Source organism: Pseudophryne corroboree, chromosome 1 (genome assembly GCF_028390025.1).
Source record: "Pseudophryne corroboree isolate aPseCor3 chromosome 1, aPseCor3.hap2, whole genome shotgun sequence".
Classification (NCBI taxonomy): domain Eukaryota; kingdom Metazoa; phylum Chordata; class Amphibia; order Anura; family Myobatrachidae; genus Pseudophryne; species Pseudophryne corroboree.
In genome coordinates, this window is record NC_086444.1 from 1,026,541,978 (window position 1) to 1,026,568,373 (window position 26,396).

At 44.3% G+C, this 26,396-nt stretch overlaps 1 protein-coding gene across 1 annotated transcript in view; it reads left to right on the forward strand.

Moving 5' to 3' along the window:
- Window positions 1-26,396, forward strand: part of WWC2 (WW and C2 domain containing 2) — a 214,134-nt gene that overhangs the window by 40,463 nt on the left and 147,275 nt on the right. The window contains exon 6 of the mRNA XM_063920687.1: window positions 19,777-20,366. Within this exon, the coding sequence (XP_063776757.1) occupies window positions 19,777-20,366 (590 nt within the window). The remainder of the gene's footprint in view (window positions 1-19,776; window positions 20,367-26,396) is intronic.

The following is a 26,396-nucleotide window of genomic DNA, read 5'->3' on the forward strand; positions in this document are numbered from 1 at the left end:
CAGTTACTCAGGGTATGCAGAAATAATACTGACCCTGGTAAACGTGAGTTACAACTTGAGGAAATGGTGTTGAAGTTCACTGAAAGAGGTTACTCTTTACCAGAATTGAAAAAAGCACGAGAGAGAGCTTTGTGCAATTTTCAGAAACAGAAGAGGCACCGTTCTAAAACATTATCCAAAGACATTGTACCATGGGTGACGGAATTTAATTCCAGTAGCCCGGGTTTGTCTAAACAGGTCAAGGGGATGTGGCAAATGGTCACATCCGATCCTGACTTGAAGTATTTTCAAAATAGCAAGTTAATGCTCAGTTACTTAAGGGGCATAAATTTGAAAGATCTGGTGGTCAAAACTGATGTAACGGGTTTTGATGTTAAAACCACATCCAAGCATTTTTTAAGCAGGAACGACCTGTTCCTTTTTTCTGGTTGGTGAGACCTTCCCACATCCACATACTGGCCAACGATTAAAAATTAGGTGGCCATTATCATGCACGTCTCGGTTTGTTGTCTACGTGTTAGTGTGTCCATGTGGGCTCTATTACGTGGGCAAAACCGAATGCCAACTGAAAGTTCGATTAACCCAACACAGGTCCACCATTCGGGCGGCCCTGAATGTGGGGACCAGTGAGCAACCTGTGGCACGACATTTTGTCACACACCAGCATAGTCTGGCGAGTCTCAGATACAGGGCCATTGATCATGTACCAGCTTCAAGACGAGGGGGCGATAGGGGGAAAAAGTTGCTCCAACTAGAATCTAGGTGGATTTTCCGCTTAGATTGCTTAGCCCCTAGGGGGTTAAATGAGTCCTTGGGATTAATCAACTTTGTATGAGGAAATTGTTAAACCTGATCCCGCACTATAGTTACCCTTAATGGACGTTGTTCCTTTCTGTTATGATGATCCAACTGTGCCAGGCGATTTCACATATCTTTATATTAACTTAGAACGAGATTTGTTAGCCTAAGCGTTGCTTAACTGTTATGCCTATACATTAGAACTCTAAATGTGGGCAGTACATCGACCTGTTTTAATATTTTAATCATGTATTTTTGCTGTATTTTTGCTGTGTTTTTATATTGCACATTTTTGTTTGTACTGGCACACTCTAGCTCAGATTGAGAGCTGTTGTATATGTGTGCCGATTGTTTCACTTTATATGTTGTATTTAGAATAGTGATGAGCGGATTCGGTTTTACTCTGTTTTACTCGGTTCTCAAAACCGAATCTTATTGGCTATCCAAAACACGTGACAGCAGTGAGCCAATAAGATTCGGTTTTGAGAACCGAGTAAAACCGAATCCGCTCATCACTAATTTAGAAGTGTCATATTATGCTCTGTTTTGTTGTTTCAGCTCTCAGCGCGTCCCCATGGTTACCGACAAGCCTGATGGCGCTACTTCCGGGCTGGCCGTGACGCCGATGCCGGACGTGCGGGACAGGGGAGGGTCGGGAGCGCCGTGGTCCACGCAGCTGAGAGTCGTTTAAGTGTGGGGGTAAGTGGCGCCAATTTGTGTTATAAATGCTCACTGTATTTCACTGTCAGGTTGTCTGAGGAAGGGGTTGCATCCCTTATATATATAATATTTGTTGTTTTGACATCTGACTATCTTGCTGTTTCTGTCCTTTAATGGCTGACCCGGCTTAGATCAGTCATTTGGTAAGATGGAGTGCAGTTAAATTGCAGGCAGGTGGGATCAGGATACAGATGCCGGAATCCCGGCTCACTGGGGTTGTTGCCATCTCATGGGTGTCCAAGACACCCATAGAGCGGGAATAGAACCTGTGGCAAGCGCAGCGAGCCCACAAGGGGTTTCTAGCACTCACCCTGCTGCCGGCATACTGGCGGCCGGGATGCCATTGTCTGTATACTGACGCCCGGCATTCCGACCATCGGTAATACATACTGATACCGGTAAGATGATGTCCTCTATATTTTCTATGGTACAAGCTGCTCATCTGGGCCTATTTCAGAGATGTACAAAACCTGTTTCTCTCGCAGTTGAGTGATCTGCACGTGCATGCTCCGAAGGGGATTTACTTACAAAGTGATTGATAGTCAGGGACCGGTTGAGGGAGGTAACGGGGGAGTGTATTTAAAAATGCAGGGATGTCGTGATCATTTTGGGGGTGCATTGCAGCTTGTGATCCCGTGTGCAGCAGAAATGTCTCGGGTGTCTTACTTCCTTTGGCCATGCTATGCAGCCATAGGGTTAGTGACATGTGCATCCAATGGCGGGTCAGAGACGCCTTTTGCACACATCCGCAGCTGTGATGGCATTATCGTACATCTCTGAGTCAGGCTCCATGTTCTTAATGGGTGTGGTTCATCAAATCGGCACCATCTAGGTCGACAATGTTTGAGTCGACCACTGAAGGTCGACAGGCAATAGGTTGACAGGGATGGAAAGTCGACATGGTTCCTAGGTCGACATGTCCTATGTCGACAGTTCACAAGGTCGACATGAGTTTTTAACTTTTTTTGGTGTCATTTACTCCGTACAGTGACAGGGAAGCCGAATTAGTGCACCGTGTCCCCTCGCATGGCAAGCGAACTTCGGGCAAGGTGCCTCACTCCACTGCCGCTGCATTCGACACAGGTTACTATCCTCAATCGTAGTCCACGTGGATCGTTACGTATGAAAAAGTTAAAAAAAAGAAAAAAAATGTGAACAACCCATGTCGACCTTCTGAACTGTCGCCATAAAACATGTCGAGCTAGGAACCATGTCGACCTTCCATCACTGTCGACCTAGTGCCTGTCGACCAAAACATTGTCGACCTAGGCAGTGTCGACTTTCAGACCGGATACCGTTCTTAATAGACACGTACAAACAAAAGTAACTATAATCATGAATCACAGCCCTAACGCAATGCCGGCCTGTCGGACTTTATATGTTCACGTTGTATACAAGACAAGTGTTTATGAACATTACCTAGATGCAATTTGCTATAAAACTATTCATTATAATTAACATTTTGCACTAATAGACTAATAATGATTAATTCTGTGGGCTTCTTCATGTATTAAGCAAAATAAACAAATTGATAATGTTTGCAGAGCTAATTAGGTTTGACAAACATCTTCATTACAGGCTGAGTAATCGCAGGAGCCTTGTCAATAAGAAGTGTTTTATCTTGCTAAGTGTTCCTTATAGCACTGTTCATTTGGGACAGTGTTTTAATGTTACATTGAGTGTCATAGCGAAAATATGCTGGAATACGCACAACTGTAAAATGTGTCAAATTGTTCACAACTGAGAAAGTGCTAATTGTTTACAAGCAAATAAGGCTGAAGCCATTTACCCACTGGTGTTAAAACGTATGCTACTAGCGTATTGTGATCCTCGGAAAGGCATGCAAACAGCTTTGGGGATGGTCCCATATCCACTACTACTTGTGCCTGAGGACAAGAGCTGCCATGTCATATGACCATCTACTGGATGCTGCACGTTCCATTCACCCACCCCGGTAAAAGGGCTGGTTACACAAAGCATATCAAACTAGACTAAAAGCATATGCCTATTGTATAATGGGCAGGAAATGTACTTTTAAGGGGTCCAGTTTTGAATAGTATCCTTCTGATAACAAATACCTCCATAATTTAATGTCACAAAGCAAAAAAATATGTCCCCAAATGAAACTAAGGGGGTGATTCAGAGGTGGATGCTAATTGCACCGCCGGTGTTTTTGCGCACAGAAAATATGCAAAATCCACAGGAGGCGTCTTTAGTTAAGATGCCCACTGCAGACTTGTGTCATATGCTGCTGTGTCCGAGGATCGGGAAACTGTGTAATCTCATGTTACTCAGGATCAGTGGTGGATTTTACTCTCCCAGCAAAATCTGCTACCTGCAGGGGCTGCTTTACAGTGTCAGTGACTTCCCATAGGAAGCGCTCACAAGCCCCGGCCCCATTGCAGGCAGATCTAAGCCTCACCCCTGGTGATGTCAGCCATCAGTCACCCGGAGGGCAGGGAGAAAAGTGCTGCACGTCCCCCGGCCATACAGGTTAAACCACTTTTACACTCGCAGGAAAGTTCATTCCCGGGAATGTGTCCCGGTATATTTGCCGGGACACATTCCCGGGAATGACCCTTTCACATTAGCGGGCTGACCCGGCATATTGCCGGGTCAGTGACGTCACCGCCGAGTCTCCCAGAGGCGGTGCTTGGAGATAATCTTCTCCAAGCACCGCCTCCTCCTATGAAGAGAACGGGTGCCGGGTCGCCTTGACCCGGTATACCCGTTTACACTGGCAGCTTCCCGGGACGGTCCCGGGTTCAACCCTGCTTTTGACCTGGGATGAAATCCCGGGATGCTCGTCCCGGGAAATTGTCCCTGTACCCATTTACACTGAGAAGAATCCCGGGATGATGCGCGTTCACGTGCAATATCCCGGGATTTTTCTGCGAGTGTAAAAGGGGTATAACGTGCCGTCGCTGCTCAGGATGTCTGGTGAAATCACGCTGCAGAGGCCAGTAAATCTGCTTGGAAGACACAGACCCTGACTTTGGCATGTCTACAAAATGAGTATGAGTGGCCGGCGGCTGGGATCGCGGGGGCCAGCATACCGACGCCGGGATCCCGACCGCCGGCATACAGACAGCTGGGCGAGCGTTAATGAGCTCCTTGTGGGTACGGTGGCGCGCTACGTGCGCCACGCTATTTGTTCTCCCTCCAGGGGGGTCGCGGACCCCCAAGAGGGAGAATATGCGTTGGCATGCCGGCTGTCAGGATCCCGGCGCCGGCATGCTGGTCGCCGGGATCCCGGCGGCATACTGAAGACCACCCCTACAAAATAAGGGCTGAGATTCCCCCATTTTGTCAAATGCTGCCCCCTTGCTACCCACCGACCCCACACAGTTGCAGCCTGTCAGGTTGTGGCATCCAGGGCACTGCAAGTGACGTTGCAGAACGAGATCTGCACATGCGCAGATCTCATGCCATGTGCCTTAACATTGAGTTACATACATCTCTGAATCAGGCTCTGAGCTACCTCAGATACCCCTTTTTTGTTTTTCAGAATCCTCATTTGATCATAATTACATTGAGTGACTGATTTAAAATTTAAAAAAAATGATGTGGCGTTTTTAGGTATTTTTTTATCACAATACAAAAATTTATATCAGTTTATCAAAATTAAGCTTTTGTTCCCATATTATAAATGTGACTATTTTATTACAGAATAGATCACATTTTACAATCTAGATTTATGCTGTAATAAAAAAAAAGTACAGTTCTTAATTGTGTAAAATGGTTTAATTGTGAGTTTTTATTTGTTATGGGCAAGAAAAGGCGAGCGTTTAAAAAATACAAATCTGACGGGGAAGCGGAGTCATTTCAGCACTATAAAGACTGTAACAAAATATGCAAAACGGAAATAAGAGCGGCTAAAGTAGAAACTGAAAAACTAGTAGCAAAGGAAAGCAAAGCGAATCCTAAAAAAATCTTTAAATACATTAATAGCAAGAGATTAAAGAAGGAGAGTATAGGCCCTTTAAAAGACAAGAAATACAGGTATAGAGTGGTGCAACCAGGGCGCCCTCTTTCCGTGGTATTTGTGTGAAGACCAAAGCAATGATCCCCTTTAACCAATTAAATAGTGAACACAGTTGAAATATGTTGATATGAATTCCAATGAGTATCACATAAAAATGTAAAATTTAATACAATGAACATTCACATACATAGAAGTAAAAGCATACCATAATGGTAAGCTAGGAGCTGCAGGTGTTATATGAGGCAGGGTGGTCAAGAGATACACCCTGCTCAGGCTCCTAAGCTTACTGATGGGTCATGAACCCCTGGATGGATGTTGGTAAATATTCAAAACAGCTCAAGTAACAATTCAAATAGTGTTGGAAAGCATGCCGGAGAGGTAGCTAAGGAGCCGCAGGTGTTATGATAAGCAGGGTGGTCCAGACTTCACCCTGCTCTGGCTCCCAAGCTAACCACAAGGCAGATGTCCAGTAGATGAAAGGTTCGAGTTCCTAATGGATCCAGATAGCAAACGCGTTTCGAGATATCCAATCTCTTCCTCAGGGCTTGATGGTGTTACATGTCTCCAGAGATGGCTTTTAAAGATGGTGGGAGGGTGGTTCCGGGTCGTAGGTCACTGAAGCCGGAAATTATCCCAAAAATCTTCTTTGGCAAAGTCTGAATCCTAATTGTGGTGTGTTATAGTGCCAGTGCTCTTATGGTGAGCATAAGGTGCAAAATTCATAGTTAATTGATGAAAACTAATGAAAAAATGAAAGAAGCGTCTGGCCGGGCGACCGGAAGTAACCCGGACCGGAAGTTGAAAACCGGAAGTGACATCGCGGCGTGAAAGGCCGATTTAACAACATGCAGAGCCTAAGATAGGTGTAATAAGGGTAGAAGTGGACTTAAGTATGCATGGTGGGAGTATACTCCTAATGGCAGTGGTCATAGTGGTCACGATGTTCGGCTGAACGCGCCACTCCGATGCCGGAAGTGACGCGGCGGTTTGCGTTCCACCGACCGGAAGTGACGCAGTTGTTTGCGTGTCACCGACGGGAAGTGGTGGGGAAAGCAGCTTGGACGGCGGCTGTGAGCTCCAAGGATATTTATAATAATAACAGTGGAGGAATGTGGGTGATTTATAGATGGAGATTGTTTAAAAATGAGTGAGGGTCGAGGAGTGAAATGTAGTTTAAACATCTAAAGGTTAGAATAATGGTGGTTAATGATACTATAGTAGGTGAGTGTTAAGCTAAGTGTACATGACTCCCCCCGCAATATAATGATCCATAATGATGATATTGAAGTCCGTGTCCGTTAGGCACATAATGTGCATAAATACAAGGTTATCTCATCTGAATAAAAAGTCATGTCGTCTCCAAAGTTGTCCATAATTCGTCTTCATTTCAATTAATGCTCCATAGGTCCCCGTGATAAAGAGAAATAAAGAAAACAAAATGAGTTAAACAATACCATGTGTGGTATCTGGTTGAAGTACATGTTGACTGATGAACTACATGGGCTAATCGATCATGAACTCTAACCTATAGTAACAAAGAATCCATCGCATCTGAGGGACACGAGTGACACCATCAAAAAACTGGAAGGAATACCGTGGGATAGTGAGACCATCATGGTCACAGCAGATGTCACTTCCCTATATACCATCATCGAACACCAGAAAGGAATAGAGGCCACAATTTGGTTCCTGGACCAGACTGAGTTCTCAGAAGCCAGAAAATCTTTCATCATCGAGTCCATGGATTTTATCCTGAAAAATAACTTATTTTTCTTCGAGGGGGATTACTACCTTCAGAAGAGAGGTACCGCAATGGGTACGCGATTTTCACCCAGTTTTGCAAATCTCTTCCAGGCCCACTGGGAGCATGAAAACATATACCAACAGAACCCTTGGAAGGATAAAATATTAATATGGAACCGGTACATCGACGACGTGATATTTTTTTGGAGAGGGGACAGGGAGAGTCTAACCTTGTTTTGCGAGCATCTCAATCAAAATGATAGAAATATTGTCCTCACATTTGAAAACAGCAAGACTGAAATCAATTTTCTGGATCTAACCATATATATCAAGGATGACATTATCCAAACGAAAACTTATAAGAAACCTACGGATACAAACAATTACATCAGTAAAGAGAGTGAGCACCATATAAATTGGCTCAACGGCATACCAAAGGGCCAATTTCTAAGGATAAGGAGAAACTGCAGTGAGGACACTGTATGCAGGTCCCAAATTAACGAACTCAAAAAACGCCTTCATTGAAAAAGGTTATCAACCTGAAAATTTGGAAATAATTCAGACAGAAACAATGAATAAAGATAGGACCTCTCTCATCCACAACAAGAAACAAGAAAAACGATGAAAAACTCCCCAATCATTCACAATGGTCGTTCATTACAGGGTATGACCACCAATACAAAAAAATGGAACTCATCATCAGAAAACATTGGAACCTACTATGCATGGACGACACGTTAAAGAACATCATCCCAAAAAAAAACACGTTCATTTACCGTAAGGCAGCAAATTTAAAGAACAAACTAGTCCGAAGCGCCTTACCCCAGAACAATAATCTCGTCGGAACAAGTGGTTTCCACAGATGCGGACTCTGTCTCCCTTGCCGACTAATCAAAACCGATACATCTAAATACACAGAAATCACCGTCAATGGCACTAACTTTAAAATCAAGGATTTCATCACTTGCCACACCAGTAACGTTGTGTATTTAGTGGAATGTACCTGTGGGAAGGTATACATTGGACGCACGTCGAGAGCATTGAAAACACGACTTGGTGAACATCTGCGCAACATAAAAAAGGTCTCCACACACACAATCTGTCGGAACATTTTAAATCTGAACACAATTGTTCATACACATCTATAAGGAAATTTTTGGGACTACAGCACATAAAATCCACCTGGCGCAACAGAAATACAGAAAAAAACCTTGCGAAGGCGGAAATGAAATTGATTTACAAACTCCAGTCCATGTGTCCCAAAGGTCTAAAAAAAGATTTTGAACTTAAGTGGTTCTTGTATTAGCCCATGTAGTTCATCAGTCAACATGTACTTCAGCCAGATACCACACATGGTATTGTTTAACTCATTTTGTTTTCTTTATTTCTCTTTATCACGGGGACCTATGGAGCATTAATTGAAATGAAGACCAATTATGGACAACTTTGGAGACGACATGACTTTTTATTCAGATGAGATAACCTTGTATTTATGCACATTATGTGCCTAACGGACAAGGACTTCAATATCATCATTATGGATCATTATATTGCGGGGTGGGGGGGGGGGGGTCATGTACACCTAGCTTAACACTCACCTACTATAGTATCATTAACCACCATTATTCTAACCTTTAGATGTTTAAACTACATTTCACTCCTCGACCCTCACTCATTTTTAAACAATCTCCATCTATAAATCACCCACATTCCTCCACTGTTATTATTATAAATATCCTTGGAGCTCACAGCCGCCGTCCAAGCTGCTTTCCCCACCACTTCCCGTCGGTGACACGCAAACAACCGCGTCACTTCCGGTCGGTGGAACGCAAACCGCCGCGTCACTTCCCGGCATCGGAGCGGCGCGTTCGGCTGAACATCGTGACCACTATGACCACTGCCATTAGGAGCATACTCCCACCATGCATACTTAAGTCCACTTCTACCCTTATTACACCTATCTTAGGCTCTGCATGTTGTAAAAACGGCCTTTCACGCCGCGATGTCACTTCCGGTTTTCAACTTCCGGTCCGGGTCACTTCCGGTCGCCCGGCCAGACGCTTCTTTCATTTTTTCATTAGTTTTCATCAATTAACTATGAATTTTGCACCTTATGCTCACCATAAGAGCACTGGCACTATAACACCACAATTAGGATTCAGACTTTGCCAAAGAAGATTTTTGGGATCATTTCCGGCTTCAGTGACCTACGACCCGGAACCACCCTCCCACCATCTTTAAAAGCCATCTCTGGAGACATGTAACACCATCAAGCCCTGAGGAAGAGATTGGATATCTCAAAACGCGTTGGATATCTGGATCCATTAGGAACTCGAACCTTTCATCTATTGGACATCTGCCTTGTGGTTAGCTTGGGAGCCAGAGCAGGGTGAAGTCTGGACCACCCTGCTTATCATAACACCTGCGGCTCCTTAGCTACCTCTCCGGTATGCTTTCCAACACTATTTGAATTGTTACTTGAGCTGTTTTGAATATTTACCAACATCCATCCAGGGGTTCACGACCCATCAGTAAGCTTAGGAGCCTGAGCAGGGTGTATTTCTTGACCACCCTGCCTCATATAACACCTGCGGCTCCTAGCTTACCATCATGGTATGCTTTTACTTCTATGTATGTGAATGTTCATTGTATTAAATTTTACGTTTTTATGTGATACTCATTGGAATTCATATCAACATATTTCAACTGTGTTCACTATTTAATTGGTTAAAGGGGATCATTGCTTTGGTCTTCACACAGAAGAGGGCGCCCTGGTTGCACCACTCTATACCTGTATTTCTTGTTCTATTTTTTGGGGGAAGAGGAAAACCCCAGAGGTGTACCCTAGGCTGCCCATTTTCTTTCCAGCGCCCAATAAGATTTCTCGCACCTTCTCAGCAAACCTTTAAAAGACAAGTTGGGAGTCTTAAGCAAAAATGATAATGACATAGAAAATTAGTTTTTTTCAACACTATTTACTAGAGAGGACCCAATTCAGGGACTAACACACAATCTCAATAATGAGAATATCCCACTGATAGGTACTTATTTAAGCGAGGCGGTAGTCTGTGACTGATTAAAACATTTAAAGATTAATAAGTCACCGGGTCCCGATGGAATTCACACAAGGGTTCTAATGGAGCTTCATTCTGAACTTGCAAAACCGCTATTTTTGATCTTTAAGGATTCAGTAATATCAGGTATGGTTCCCAAAGACTGGCGTATAGCGGCAGTAGTGCCTATATTCAAAAAGGGAAGTAAAGCTGAACCAGGTAATTATAGGCCAGTTAGTCTTGCATCTATAGTGGGGAAAGTATTGGAAGGTATTCTAAGAGATACTATTCAGAAGTTCCTTGAAGTCAATAAGGTCATTAAAAGGAATCAACATGGATTTGTGAAGGACAGATCCTGTCAAACCAACTTACTTGGCTTTTATGAAACAGTAAGTGCAAACCTAGATCAGGGTGAAGAGGTGGATGTAATCTTTTTAGACTTTGCCAAAGCTTTCGACACTGTACCGCACATGAGACTTATCTACAAGCTACAAGAAATAGGGCTAGGAAGCACAATATGCACTTGGATCAAAAATTGGTTAGATAATAGGGAGCAGCGCCTTGTGGTTAATGGATCTTTTTCAAATTGGACTGAATTGCTAAGTGGTGTGCCACAAGGCTTAGTATTAGGACTGCTATTGTTCAATATTTTCATTAATGACCTAATAGAAGGTCTAGAGAGCATGGTGTCAATTTTTGCAGATGATACCAAATTGTGTAAGGATATAAATACGGAGGAGGATGCTGAGTCGCTTCAGAATGACTTGGTTAAATTAGAAGCATGGGCAGCAAAATGGAGAATGCGCTTCAATACAGACAAGTGTAAGGTAATGCACTCTGGTAACAAGAACAAAAATTACACCTACATACTACATGGGGTAAAATTAGGGGATTCTGTACTGGAAAATGACCTAGGTGTCCTCATAGATAGCAAACTAAGCAGTAGTACCCAAAGTCGGATTGCGGCAAAGAAGGCTAATAAGATATTAGCATGTATAAAACGAGGAATTGATGCTAGGGACGAGACTGTTATACTCCCGTTATATAAATCACTAGTGAGGCCACACCTTGAATACTGTGTACAATTCTGGGCACCATACTACAAAAAGGATATCCTGGAGCTAGAAAAGGTTCAGAGGCGGGCGACCAAACTAATTAAGGGCATGAAGACGCTGGAATACGAGGAAAGGCTTGCAAGACTAGGCATGTTTACACTGGAAAAGAGGAGACTAAGAGGGGATATGATCAACATCTACAAATATATAAGGGGACAATACACAGATCTTGTGCAGGACCTGTTTTTTGTTAGATCAACACAGAGAACTCATGGACACTCGCTCAGGTTAGAGGAGAGGAGATTCCGCACAATACGGCGTAAAGGCTTTTTCACGGTAAGGACGATACGTGTTTGGAATTCCCTGCCTGAGGGAGTTGTAATGGCGGACTCAGTCAACACCTTTAAGAATGGGTTAGATAAATTCCTAATGGATAAGGACATCCAGGGTTATGGTGCATAGTCATACACTATAGTTATTATAAAAAGAGGGATAAAACGTAACGGCAGACATCAGCATCAGTCAAAAATTTTTAGACCAAATAATCCTGCATAGGAGACCACAAATAGGTTGAACTCGATGGACAATTGTCTTTTTTCAACCGTAGATACTATGTTACTATGTTATTTTCGTAGTTTCATTAACAAAAGTTTATGTGGTGACACTTCTTCAAAGCAGGGAGTAAGGGCTTCATTCATGTTTGTGCGCAATGGCTGATTATCACGCAACAGAGAGTGGCAGACTGTGTGTATGTGCTCCGGTTGCACTGCGTGTGCGCCAGGGTGCCGCTCTGATGTCGCTCGCAATAAAGATTTAATTAAAATCTTATTGGCAGGACGTGACCATTTGGAGGTGTTAATGGGGTGTTATCAGGGGGTGGCAGTAAAAGCACAGGTGTGTGATTGCCAATTTTGGGGCATGTATCTGCATTCAACTGCGACCACAGAAACATGGCGCAAGTGTTCCTACTGCTGCTGCCAGTCTGCATAGACATAGGACAACACTTAGCCTTTACATTCTTTGTTTTTGCATATAGGCTGCTAATGTTTACACAATTGCGAATGAGTTTGCGATGGCTTTAGTGGGCATCTCTTTTCATTCCTGGGCAGCAGCTTTGCTAATATTAGCAGCTCCTTAGCCTAGAAAATCGCAATCGCATTTGCATACAAACATGAATTAGATCCTAAGTACGAGTAAACATGCTGGGATCAATGACTAAATGAGTGGAAGCTGCTATACTGATCTCTGAGAACATAAATCCAGAACATCTTCCAGATATATCATAGCACAGACACCACTATTACTTAAAAATGCGCAGTTTTTACTATTTTCTCTTACGTCCTAGAGGATGCTGGGGTCCACATTAGTACCATGGGTTATAGACGGGTCCACTAGGAGTCACTGGCACTTTAAGAGTTTGAGAGTGTGGTCTGGCTCCTCCCTCTATGCCCCTCCTACCAGACTCGGTTTAGAAAATGTGCCCGGAGGAGCCGGTCACAGCTAGGGGAACTCCTAGAGATTCTTTAGTTTTATTATTTATTATTTTTCTAAGAGTAAGTTAGGCACAGGGAGGCTGCTGGCAACAGCCTCCCTGCTTCTTGGGACTTGGGGGGGAGTAGTGTCCGCCCTGAGGGGTTTTGAGCCACTATCTCCACTGACAGGACATTAGCTCCTGAGGGTGATGATCATTAGCCGCCCCAGGCGACCGCTCACTCCCGCAGCATGCCGCCACCCCCTAACAGAGCCAGAAGATTCTGGGGACGAGTGAGTCACCGGCCCCCTCAGCAAGGGGGGAGCCAGTGTGAAGATGGCGGCAACAGGGTGGGAGTGCAGTATTAACTGCGCTCCGGAGGCTCAGCGGTACATAGTGCGGCACTGTGTGGGGCGCCCTGAGCCAGCGCCTATACCCTACACTGGCCAGAAAGCCTGTCAGGGACCTTGATTACACTGCCAGCAGAAATCCTCAGGCCAGTATAAAGAATGGAAGAGCGGGAACCAGCGCCATGTTCAGGGGGCGGAGCTTCTCCTCAGAGCGGACCCAGCAGCGTTCAGCGCCATTTTCCTGCCTGCAGATCCTATACAGAGACGCTGACGGGGAGAGCTGTCCCTCCAAGCAACTCCAGCTATCCTGTGCGATACCTGGGGGTTGTAGAAGGGTGGGGGGAGGCTGTGTAAATACTGTGTAGTCTATTAAGGTACACAGTAAGCACTAGGCAGTTGTATTATATCTGCCTCAGTAAGCGCTGTGTGTGGGTTGGCTCCAATCTCTGTGTCTCTCTGTGGCATACTTGGGGGGAAACTGTGTCTGACATTTCCCTGTGTGTGTGTGTGTGTGTGTGTGTGTGTGTGTGTGTGTGTGTGTGTGTTGTCTTACATAGCCATGTCTAGGGACTCTGTCATATGCTGCAGAGGATGTTTCCTCTCAGGAGGAATTCATTCCATGTACACAGGAATGTAATGTTTTGTCTCAGATCCCAATTAATGAGCCTGAGTGGCTGTTCTCTATTAAGGGGATGATCTCTCAGATCTCTACCAGGGTAGCTCATACTGAGACTGAAACTCGGGTGTTAAAGAACTCTATGGCAGTTTGGTCAGGTTCTGTTCCTATTCCTGCAAAATCCCCTAGTATGTTCCCACAGAAACGTGCACTTGCCCAGATTATGCAAGATGACATGGCTACCGACTGATACAGCAGACGGTGATGGGGAAGTGCTGAGGGAGCCGGGCATCCCTTGCAAAGGGGGTGCAGCTCATGATGGAGGCCATTAGAGATGTATTAAACATTAATGACACACCACCTGAGCAGGTTGAGGAGGCTTACTTCACTGAAAGCCTTGCTAACCTTCTCTGCGTCAAAAGAATTAAACGCTATATTTGAAAAATCCTGGGAAAACCCGTAGAAAAAATTCCAGATCCCAAAAAGGGTTCTGGTTGCTTTTCCCTTCCCTGAGGAGGATAGGAAAACCGACCTACAGTTGACGCATCTGTCTCCAGACTGTCTAAAAAGGTGGTTTTACCTGTTCCTGGATCTACCGCTTTAAAAGAACCGGCAGATCGTAAACTTGACACTACGCTCAAATCCATATACACTGCTTCAGGAGTGTTGTTAAGGCCCATTATTGCCTGTGCATGGATTTCTAAAGACATAGTAAAGTGGTCAGGCACATTACTAGAGGATTTGGATACAATGGATTAAAGTGACATTGAATTGTTTGTATGTATCATACAGGATTCTGCGGGGTTCATGGTGGAATCCATGAAGGACCTGGGTACGCTGACTGCACGGATATCTTCCATGTCTGTCTCAGCTCGCAGGGGACTCTGGCTACGCCAAAGACCTGCAGACGCGGAATCCAGGAGAAGTGTGGAGAACCTACCCTACACAGGTCAGGCTCTTTTTGGGGAAGCGTTGGATGCGTGGATTTTCACGACAACCGCGGGTAAGTCACCTTTCCTTCCCTCTGCTACACCTTGTACGAATAAACCATTTTCTTCAGCTGTGTCGCAGTCCTTTCGGATTGCTAAGGCAAAAAAGTCCAAGCCTCCTACCACTTTCTGGACCAGAAATCTGATTCTGGTTCATCAAAATCCTCAGCATGACGGTGGACCGCACAGCCTGGAGGACGGGCTGGTGGGTGCGAGGCTCAAACGTTTCAGACACGTCTGGGTGTCGTCCGGCCTGGATCCCAGGGTACAGGATATTGTGTCCCAGGGGTACAGACTCAAAAACTCCCGCCTCACCGATTCTTCAAATCAGACTTGCCAGCTTTGCTGACAGACAGGGCCATCCTATGGGAAGCCATCTTAAAATTGGAAAAGTCACAGGTCATTGTCCCAGTTCCACCTCATATACAAAACAAGGGTTATTATTCAAACCTTTTCATGGTCAGACCAATTTTGTATTTGAAATCGTTGAACCCTTACCTGAGGGTGTTCAAATTCAAAATGGAGTCTCTCAGAGCAGTGATTTCAGGTCTAGAGGAGGGAGAATTCCTGGTATCCCTGGATATCAAGGATGCGTACCTCCGCATTCCGATTTGACCGCCACACCAGGCTTATCTCAGATTTGCACTGTTAGACAGTCACTTATCAATTTCAGGCACTGCCATTCGGCCTCTCCACAGCACCGAGGGTGTCCACCAAGGTGATGACCGAGATGATGGTTCTCCTCCGCAGACAGGGAGTGAACATAATCCCATATCTGGACGATCTGCTGATAAAGGCATCGTCCCGGGAGACGTTGTTGCACTACATTGTTCTCACGACTCCTCTGCTCAGGAACACAGTTGGATCCTGAACCTTCCAAAGTCACATTTGGAACCGACAAGGAGATTGTCTTTTCTGGGGATGATCCTCGACACGGAAGTGCAGAGGGTGTTTCTGCCGGAGGAGAAAGCGTTGGTGATTCAAACAATGGTCCGGGATGTCCTGAAGCCAACCCGGGTATCGGTTCATCAGTGCATTCGCCTTCTGGGGAAGATGGTTGCCTCCTACGATGCTCTACAGTATAGAAGGTTTCATGCTCGGCCCTACACATGCTCCAGAGGATACGTCTGTTGCCGAAAGCCAGAATTTCACTCCTCTGGTGCTGCAAAGGCCTCACCTTCTGGAGGGTCGCAGGTTTGGGATTCAGGACTGGGTCCTTCTTACCACGGATGCAAGTTTCCGGGGCTGGGGCACAGTCACTCTGGGGGAAACCTTCCATGGAAGGTGGCCAAGCCTGGAATCCAGTCTTCAAATAAACATTCTGGAACTAAGAGCCGTCTACAACAGTCTTCTCCAAGCGGCTCATCTTCTGCGAGATCGAGCCATTCAAGTGCACTCGAACAGTGTAACGACGGTGGCCTGCATAAACCAACAGGGCGGAACGAAGAGCAGAGCTGCAATGTCAGAGGTAACAAGAATCATCCTCTGGACAGAAAAGCATGCAGTGGCGCTGTCTGCAATCTTCATTCCGGGAGTAGACAACTGGGAAGCGGACTTCCTCAGCAGACACAATCTTTATCGAGGAGAGTGGGCACTCCATCCGGAGGTGTTCACGGATGTAACAGATCTTTGGGGTGTAACTCAAATAGACATGATGGCCTCGTGTCTCAAAAAGAAGCTTCTGAGGTATTGTTCCATGTCGAGGGACCCGCAAGCCGTAGGGGTGGACGCCCTGGTGACTCCGTGGGTGTTCCAGTCGGTGTACGTGTTTCCTCCACTTCCACTCATTCCAAGAGTTCTAAAACTCATAAGGAGAACAAGAGTTCAGGCAATCCTCATTGCTCCAGACTGGCCAAGAAGGGCTTGGTACGCGGATCTACTGCTGGAGCCGAGGCCTCTTCCTCTTCGGGGAGGACCTGCTGCAGCAGGGGCCATTCGCTTATCAAGACTTACCGCGGCTACGTTTGACAGCATGGAGGTTGAACGCCAGATATTAGCTCGTCTTTCCGAACAAGGTTATTCCTACCCTGATACAGGCTAGGAAAGGAGTATCGTCTAAACATTACCATCGTATTTGGAAAAAATATGTATTTTTGGTGTGAGTTCAAGAAGTTTCCTACGGTGGAGTTTTTTCGGATTTCGGCCCTACCCATTTTATTCCAGAAACAATTGGCTTCCCTCCCTGAGTTTCAGACTTTTTTGAAAGGGGTTCTGCACATCCAGCCTCCCTTTGTGCCACCTACAGCGCCCTGGGATCTTAACGTGGTGTTACAGTTCCTCCAATTGGATTGGTTCGAACATCTACCGGAGGTTGAGGTCAAGCTTCTCACGTGGAAGGCTGTCACTTTGTTAGCCTTAGCTTCTGCTAGACGTGTGTCAGAGTTGGGGGCTTTGTCTTGTAAGGGCCCCTACTTGATCTTCCATGAAGATAGAGCTGAGCTTCGGACATGTCAGCAGTTCCTTCAGGAGGTTGTGTCGGCATTTCATATCAACCAACCTATTGTGGTGCCAGTTGCTACTGATTCCTCAATTTCATCAAAGTCCTTGGATGTTGTAAGGGCTCTAAAAATCTATGTGAAGAGGACTGCTCTTTTACAGAAAATCGGACTCTCTGTTTGTCCTGTATGATCCCAAGAAACTTGGGTGTCCTGTTTCTAAGCAGACGATCTTTCGCTTGATCAGATTCACTATCCAGCATGCATATTCTATGGCAGGATTGCCGTGTCCAACGTCTGTTAAGGCCCACTCTACTCGTAAGGTGGGTTCTTCCTGGGTAGCTGCCCGGGGTGTCTCAGCTTTACAACTTTGTTGAGCGGCTACTTGGTCTGGGTCGAACACGTTTGCAAAGTTGTACAAGTTCGATACTTTGGCCTCTGAGGTGGTCAATCAGTTCTGCAGGAGCCTCCGTGCTCTCCCTTCCGTTCTGGGAGCTATGGTACTAATGTGGACCCCAGCATCCTCTAGGACAGGCCTGGCCAACCTGTGGCTCTCCAGATGTTGTGAAACTACACATCCCAGCATGCTCTGCCACAGTTTTAGCCTTCCCTAATAGCAAAACTGTAGCAAAGCATGATGGGACTTGTAGTTTTACAACAGCTGGAGAGCCACAGGTTGGCCAGGCCTGCTCTAGGACATAAGAGAAAATAGGATTTTAATTACCTACCGGTAAATCCTTTTCTCGTAGTCCATAGAGGATGCTGGGCGCCCGCCCAGCGCTTCGTGATCCTGCAGTGGTTACTTAGTTCAGTACTGCATAGTTCTTGGTTAAGTACTGTTTTGTTACTTAGTTAAGTAATATTGTTCAGCCGTTGCTGATTTTTTAAACTGGTTAGCTTGGTTTGCCTTGTATGTGTGATCTGGTGTGAATCTTGCCACTGTCTGTGTAATATCCTTCTCTCGAAGTTGTCAGTCTCCTCGGGCACAGTTTCTAGACTGAATCTGGTAGGAGGGGCATAGAGGGAGGAGCCAGCCCACACTCTCAAACTTTTAAAGTGCCAGTGGCTCCTAGTGGACCCGTCTATATCCCATGGTACTAATTTGGACCCCAGCATCCTCTACGGACTACGAGAAAAGGATTTACCGGTAGATAATTAAAATCCTATTTTTCCAGAAATGAATTTTGAGGCTCTATATTCAATGGAAGCACACTGACTAGGTTCCAGTCATACTTCATACCGAGTAAAGAGGTCTGCATATTCTGAGCATGCTTTAATATAACTTCGGTAGACCTGGTTCCACTTTATACATGAAAATAATGGCTTTAACCAAAACCTGGCTATATATCTTTGTGTGATATATAGTTGTGCTCAGCTAATGAGTCAGTTTTACTCCTGGTTTGGATGTGCTTTGTATCAGCAGTGAGAACCTGCTTTTTTACTCGTAGTCTGGGTATGTTTACTGTCAGCAGTGCCAATCTGCAATTATACTTCTGGTCTGGGTGTGCTTTCTGTCAGCAGTGAGAACCTGCAGTTACAGTATACTCCTGGTCTGGGTGTGCTTTCTATCAGCAGTGAGAACCTGCAGTTATACTCCTGGTCTGGGTGTGCTTTCTGTCAGCAGTGAGAACCTGCAGTTATACTCCTGGTCTGGGTGTGCTTTCTGTCAGCATTGACAGTGAGAACCTGTAGTTACACTATACTCCTGGTCTGGGTGTGCTTTCTGTCAGCAGTGAGAACCTGCAGTTATACTCCTGGTCTGGGTGTGCTTTCTGTCAGCATTGACAGTGAGAACCTGTAGTTACACTATACTCCTGGTCTGGGTGTGCTTTCTGTCAGCAGTGACAGCAGTGAGAGCCTGCAGTTACAGTATACTCCTGGTCTGGGTGTGCTTTTTGTCAGCAGTGAGAACCTGCAGTTCTCTCAATGCTGCAACAAAGCAATTGCCCCCGCTGTCCCCTGCTATTCCCATCTGCTTGTGCATAGGTTATTGACCGTAGAGTATACACCTCTATTTATATAGGAAACTGTAATGCAAAATGGACATCACCCTGCAATTTTAAGTGGACGTTACGCTACACTGTATAGAGTCCCTCAAGGGTGAAATCTTGTTTTCAAGGAAATAACCTCCAGTCTTACTGGGTGAGTGATGTAAGTGGAACAAATGTGCTGCTTAGTAACGGATATAGATGTTTTCTGTATTTTAGTCTAAATGCTGTAATGTAAAATCTAATTGGCTGCTACAGGTTTCTCGGGTAGAAGTATCAAATCTTCTAGAGAGAGAAAGTGGGGAAGTTGCCCATTATTTACAACCAATCAGCTACCAATTCTTCTTTATCTAGCACAGTCTATGAAATTACAGAACTGATTGATTGCAACGGGCAATTTCTCCACTTTATCTCTCTCAGAAGTTTGATACATCTCCCCTTCAGTCACACAATGCTGATAGCTTGGTAATGTTTCTTGAATGTTTGTTGCATCTGTAGCTTCTAGATTGTTCAGTTTTTACATCCATATGTGTGGCCTAATTGGAAGTGTATTATTCTGTGTTTCCATTGCAGCCTCTCTGCCAGCACGTTGTCCGTTTCCTCGGGGAGCAGTCTTGGCTCCTTAGCTTCCAGCCGTGGCTCCCTGAACACGTCCAGTCGTGGTTCTCTCAATTCTCTGAGCTCTACTGACCTTTATTACAATCAAGGAGACCCAGTGTCTGACCTGGACTATCAGTACAAGCTGGACTTCCTGCTACAAGAGAAGGGTGGTTACATTCCATCCGGGCCCATTACGACTATTCATGAAAACGAGGTAGTCCATTGCCATGGCAGGGCTGAGTATACTAATTTACCCACTGCACAAGATGACCCACAAGAAACCAAACCTCCCAAGTCTGTGACTTCTCTTTCCTCCCTGTCCTCACTGTCATCACTGTCCCCACCTGGCTCCCCCTCAGTACTGGAAGGAGCATTCTCCTTGTCTACTCATGACGCTATTGGTATAGATTTTGAAAGTTGTGAGCTTCCTGCAATGTTCTCCGAAATTAGCATCTGTGAAAATCAGCATTTATTGGACTCTGCTATAGAGCTATCCACATCCTTTCCAGAAGAGAAAGGTATAAGGCAGGAGGCGTCTACAACGTTACACGAGGAGAGCGCAGGTAAGACCTTTCTACAAGTTCAACATAACTGCCAGCACTGTTGAAGACTTGCATGGCTTCTCCTTTGTTGTCAGAATGGACCTAACAGTTATCCTTTCAAAACTGTGTCCACAGTTTTGTTTTAATTTTTGGAAGTCAAGAAGTTTGTTGTGACATGTCAAGGAAGGGGTGTGGCCTGTTTGGTTAGTCAAAATAAATAAATATATATATATATATATATATATATATTTTAAATTGGAAAAGTTGAGAAGTATGCATTACTGTTGTTGCTCCCAAGTATGTTGAACAATCTTCAGTATATACTTTCACGGTAAAGGCATCAACTGCACTGCTGATTGGGTCTGGGCTGTTTTCGGTCGGTATGTCAAGATTTTTAAACATGTTTAATATTCCTGATTCCCTGACCCGGCCATCGTGGGATCTGGAAATTGTGTCAATACACCACTTATGAATGGGAGCCTTAACTTATAGTACTGCCTCTGATTTCTATTGCATTCAAGGCTTAACATTCTGCTAATTTAGGCCAAGGTCCAGCACATAAGGGCATAAGAGGCCTCAGCATTGGACCTTGTTTAGGCCCCTAAAACCCTCACGTGGTGCTGGAATCAAGTGTCTTTTCCAAAAGATGTTGGTAATACCACCAATCCTATTGTATACCTCTAGAATATGACATCGTTCACTGAAAACAATGCATTTGTAAAGAAATTCTTTTTTTTTTAAAGCCTAATTTTATAGACTGTTTTATAAGGGCGAGACTATAGCAGCCTTCGGTGAGTGCACATAAATCTCTATGCTGCTATTCCTACACTTTGTAAGATCGTGTAACATCATCATTTGCATTTGCCCGTCTAATGATCTAATTAAAATGGAAATAGCCAAGGCTATGTGTTGTTATACAAATACAAACAAAGGCAGGATTCAGGACTGTGGGCTGTTAACGTTTCTCGCCTGCTAAGCAGCAGTTTTCAAAACCGGTATCACTTTGAGACAAAATAATGCAACTTGATTTCTCACTAAAACAGACCTACTGCAGGGAAACAGTGTTCATTTAATACTTCACCTCATTTGTGGCTATACACAAAATGTTTCCTGGGTTACTCTGACATCTAGTGGTCAGCATATATATTAATGTTGAGTTAAAGTGTACGAACGGCAAAATGTCGAAGGTCAAATTGTTTATTAATCTAACATTTGCTCTTTTGTAAAATGCACTAACTGAGCCAGAATAATGCTTTTTGGATGTACACTTCCCCTTCCATAAATGGAATGCATATTCTCAGTTTACGTGAAGGTGCAAATAAGATGCATTCCACCTAACGTCAGTTGTTGTTGTTGTTGTTTTTTTTTAAACCGTAGCAAAAAATATAAACTTTAAAATTATTATATTTGTATATATATTTTTTTTTACATATCTTCAAGTGCACAAGCACGCAGATACATTTTTAAATAAGTAAACCAATGTCCAATAGTATTCACTTTATAAAATGTTTTCTGTGGGGGTACCCATTTGTATTTTCATAATGGTACCTGTTTTATCGAAATATATATTCAAAACACAGTGTAATAGATTTTCTTAGAGGATAAATTCCTTATATGTTAAGTTCTTCTTATTCTGTCAATCTTAGTCCAATAATGGTCTGGGATGCAATCCTTTTTAAACTTTGTCAGCGCACTGTGGAATCGTGATTTGTTTATGTATTGTATTGGTGCCTACTAATTGCGGTACCTCCCAGAGTTGCAGCTAATTGTCAAATGAGCGCGAGAGAAGGGTATTTATGTGTTGTTTTGTATACATAATTTATTTTATATACATATATATATATATATATATATATATATATATATATAGAGAGAGAGAGAGAGATGTGCACCGGAAATTTTTCGGGTTTTGGTTTTGGATTCGGTTCCGTGGCCGTGTTTTGGATTCGGACGCGTTTTGGCAAAACCTCCCTGAAACTTTTTTGTCAGATTCGGGTGTGTTTTGGATTCGGGTGTTTTTTTTACAAAAACCCCTCAAAAACAGCTTAAATCATAGAATTTGGGGGTCATTTTGATCCCATAGTATTATTAACCTCAATAACCATAATTTCCACTCATTTCTAGTCTATTCTGAATACCTCACAATATTATTTTTAGTCCTAAAATTTGCACCGAGGTCGCTGGATGGCTAAGCTAAGCGACCCAAGTGGCCGACACAAACACCTGGCCCATCTAGGAGTGGCACTGCAGTGTCAGACAGGATGGCACTTAAAAAAAATAGTCCCCAAACAGCACATGATGCAAAGAAAAAAAGAGGTGCACCAAGGTCGCTGTGTGACTAAGCTAAGCGACCCAAGTGGCCGACACAAACACCTGGCCGATCTAGGAGTGTCACTGCAGTGTCAGACAGGATGGCAGATTCATAAAATAGTCCCCAAACAGCACATGATGCAAAGAAAAAAAGAGGTGCACCAAGGTAGCTGTGTGACTAAGCTAAGCGACCCAAGTGGCTGACTCAAACACCTGCCCCATCTAGGAGTGGCACTGCAGTTTTCTAGCGAGAGGATGAGTGCTTCCATCCTCATGTGAATCTGAACCACTAGCCATGAACATAGGCCAGGGTCTCAGCCGTTCCTTGCCACTCCGTGTCGTAAATGGCATATTGGCAAGTTTACGCTTCTCATCAGACGCTTTTAATTTTGATTTTTGGGTCATTTTACTGAACTTTTGTTTTTTTGGATTTTACATGCTCTCTACTATGACACTAGGCATCGGCCTTGGCAGACGACGTTGATGGCATTTCATCGTATCGGCCATGACTAGTGGCAGCAGCTTCAGCACGAGGTGGAAGTGGATCTTGATCTTTCCCTATTTTACCCTCCACATTTTTGTTCTCCATTTTTTAATGTGTGGAATTATATGCCAGTAATATATCAATAGCAATGGCCTACTGTACTGTACTGCTATATATTATATACTGGTGGTCAGCAAAATTATGCACTGTCCTCCTACTATATATACTGCGCACAACTAAAATGCACCACAGATATGGATGGATAGTATACTTGACGACACAGAGGTAGGTAGAGCAGTGGACTACTGTACCGTACTGCTATATATTATATACTGGTGGTCAGCAAAATTATGCACTGTCCTCCTACTATATACACTGCGCACAACTAAAATGCACCACAGGTATGGATGGATAGTATACTTGACGACACAGAGGTAGGTAGAGGAGTGGCCTACTGTACCATACTGCTATATATTATATACTGGTGGTCAGCAAAATTATGCACTGTCCTCTTACTATATATACTGCGCACAACTAAAATGCACCACAGGTATGGATGGATAGTATACTTGACGACACAGAGGTAGGTAGAGCAGTGGCCTACTGTACCGTACTGCTATATATTATATACTGGTGGTCAGCAAAATTATGCACTGTCCTCCTACTATATATACTGCGCACAACAACTAAAATGCACCACAGGTATGGATGGATAGTATACTTGACGACACAGAGGTTGGTAGAGCAGTGGCCTACTGTACCGTACTGCTATATATTATATACTGGTGGTCAGCAAAATTATGCACTGTCCTCCTTTTATATATACTGCGCGCAACTAAAATGCACCACAGGTATGGATGGATAGTATACTTGACGACACAGAGGTAGGTAGAGCAGTGGACTACTGTACCGTACTGCTATATATTATATACTGGTGGTCAGCAAAATTATGCACTGTCCTCCTACTATATACACTGCGCACAACTAAAATGCACCACAGGTATGGATGGATAGTATACTTGACGACACAGAGGTAGGTAGAGCAGTGGCCTACTGTACCATACTGCTATATATTATATACTGGTGGTCAGCAAAATTATGCACTGTACTCCTACTATATATACTGCGCACAACTAAAATGCACCACAGGTATGGATGGATAGTATACTTGACGACACAGAGGTAGGTAGAGCAGTGGCCTACTGTACCGTACTGCTATATATTATATACTGGTGGTCAGCAAAATTATGCACTGTACTCCTACTATATATACTGTGCACAACAACTAAAATGCACCACAGGTATGGATGGATAGTATACTTGATGACACAGAGGTAGGTAGAGCAGTGGCCTACTGTACCGTACAGCTATATATTATATACTGGTGGTCAGCAAAATTCTGCACTGTCCTCCTACTGTATATACTGCGCATAACTAAAATGCACCACAGGTATGGATGGATAGTATACTTGATGACACAGAGGTAGGTAGAGCAGTGGCCTACTGTACTGTACTGCTATATATTATATACTGGTGGTCAGCAAAATTATGCACTGTCCTACTACTATATATACTGCGCACAACAACTAAAATACACCACAGGTATGGATGGATAGTATACTTGACGACACAGAGGTAGGTAGAGCAGTGGCCTACTGTACCGTACTGCTATATATTATATACTGGTGGTCAGCAAAATTCTGCACTGTACTCCTACTATATATACTGCGCACAACTAAAATGCACCACAGGTATGGATGGATAGTATACTTGACGACACAGAGGTAGGTAGAGCAGTGGCCTACTGTACCGTACTGCTATATATTATATACTGGTGGTCCGCAAAATTATGCACTGTCCTCCTACTATATATACTGCGCACAACAACTAAAATGCACCACAGGTATGGATGGATAGTATACTTGACGACACAGAGGTAGGTAGAGCAGTGGCCTACTGTACCGTACTGCTATATATTATATACTGGTGGTCAGCAAAATTATGCACTGTCCTCCTACTATATATACTGCGCACAACAACTAAAATGCACCACAGGTATGGATGGATAGTATACTTGACGACACAGAGGTAGGTAGAGCAGTGGACTACTGTACCGTACTGATATAATACTGGTGGTCACTGGTCAGCAAAATTCTGCACTGTCCTCCTACTATATACTACAATGCAGCACAGATATGGAGCGTTTTTCAGGCAGAGAACGTATAATACTGGTGGTCACTGGTCAGCAAAACTCTGCACTGTCCTCCTACTATATAATACTGGTGGTCCCCAGTCCCCACAATAAAGCACACTGAGCACAGATATTTGCAGCACACTGAGCACAGATATGGAGCGTTTTTCAGGCAGAGAACGTAGATATTTGCAAGCACACTGAGCACAGATATTTGCAAGCACACTGAGCACAGATATTTGCAGCACACTGAGCACAGTCCTCTCCCTATCATCTCCAATGCACGAGTGAAAATTACGGCGACGCGCGGCTCCTTATATAGAATACGAATCTCGCGAGAATTTGACAGTGGGATGATGACGTTCGGGCGCGCTCGGGTTAACCGAGCAAGGCGGGAAGATTCGAGTCTGCCTCGGAACCGTGTAAAATTAGTGAAGTTCGGGGGGGTACGGATCCCAAGGAACCGAACCCGCTCATCTCTAATATATATATATATATATATATATATATATACAAACACACACACACACACACACACACACACACACACACACACAGCGGTCGGCGGCATGCATAGCTCCCCAGAGGGAATAACGGAGACTCAGTCAGTGATCGTCAACGTTTCAATGTTGGTAGCCTAACATTTTCATCAGGACCTGATGAAAATGTTATGCTACTAACATTGAAACGTTGACGATCACTGACTGAGTCTCCGTTATTCCCTCTGGGGAGCTATGAGTACCGCTGACCACTGTGTTATATTGATGCTAACATCTTTGCACGTTGTTGCTATTGGAGGGCACCCGCTTTGTAATAATTAACTAGATGAATGTAGTGCTGCTGATTGCTATTGTAGGGTATATTCAATAAAAGTCTGATCCATTCCGACATGCAGTTGTCAGAATGGACCCGACAACCCCTATTCAAAAGAGCGGGCAAATCCGACTGTCTGATTTGGCCGCTCCGGTGTCCTGCTGCTGTCAGCGCTGCGGGTGCGCTGACAGCAGCGGCAGAGGGAGCTGTCAGCGGCGCCCGGGGTAGAGGGGAGCGGTCAGCGGCGCCGGGG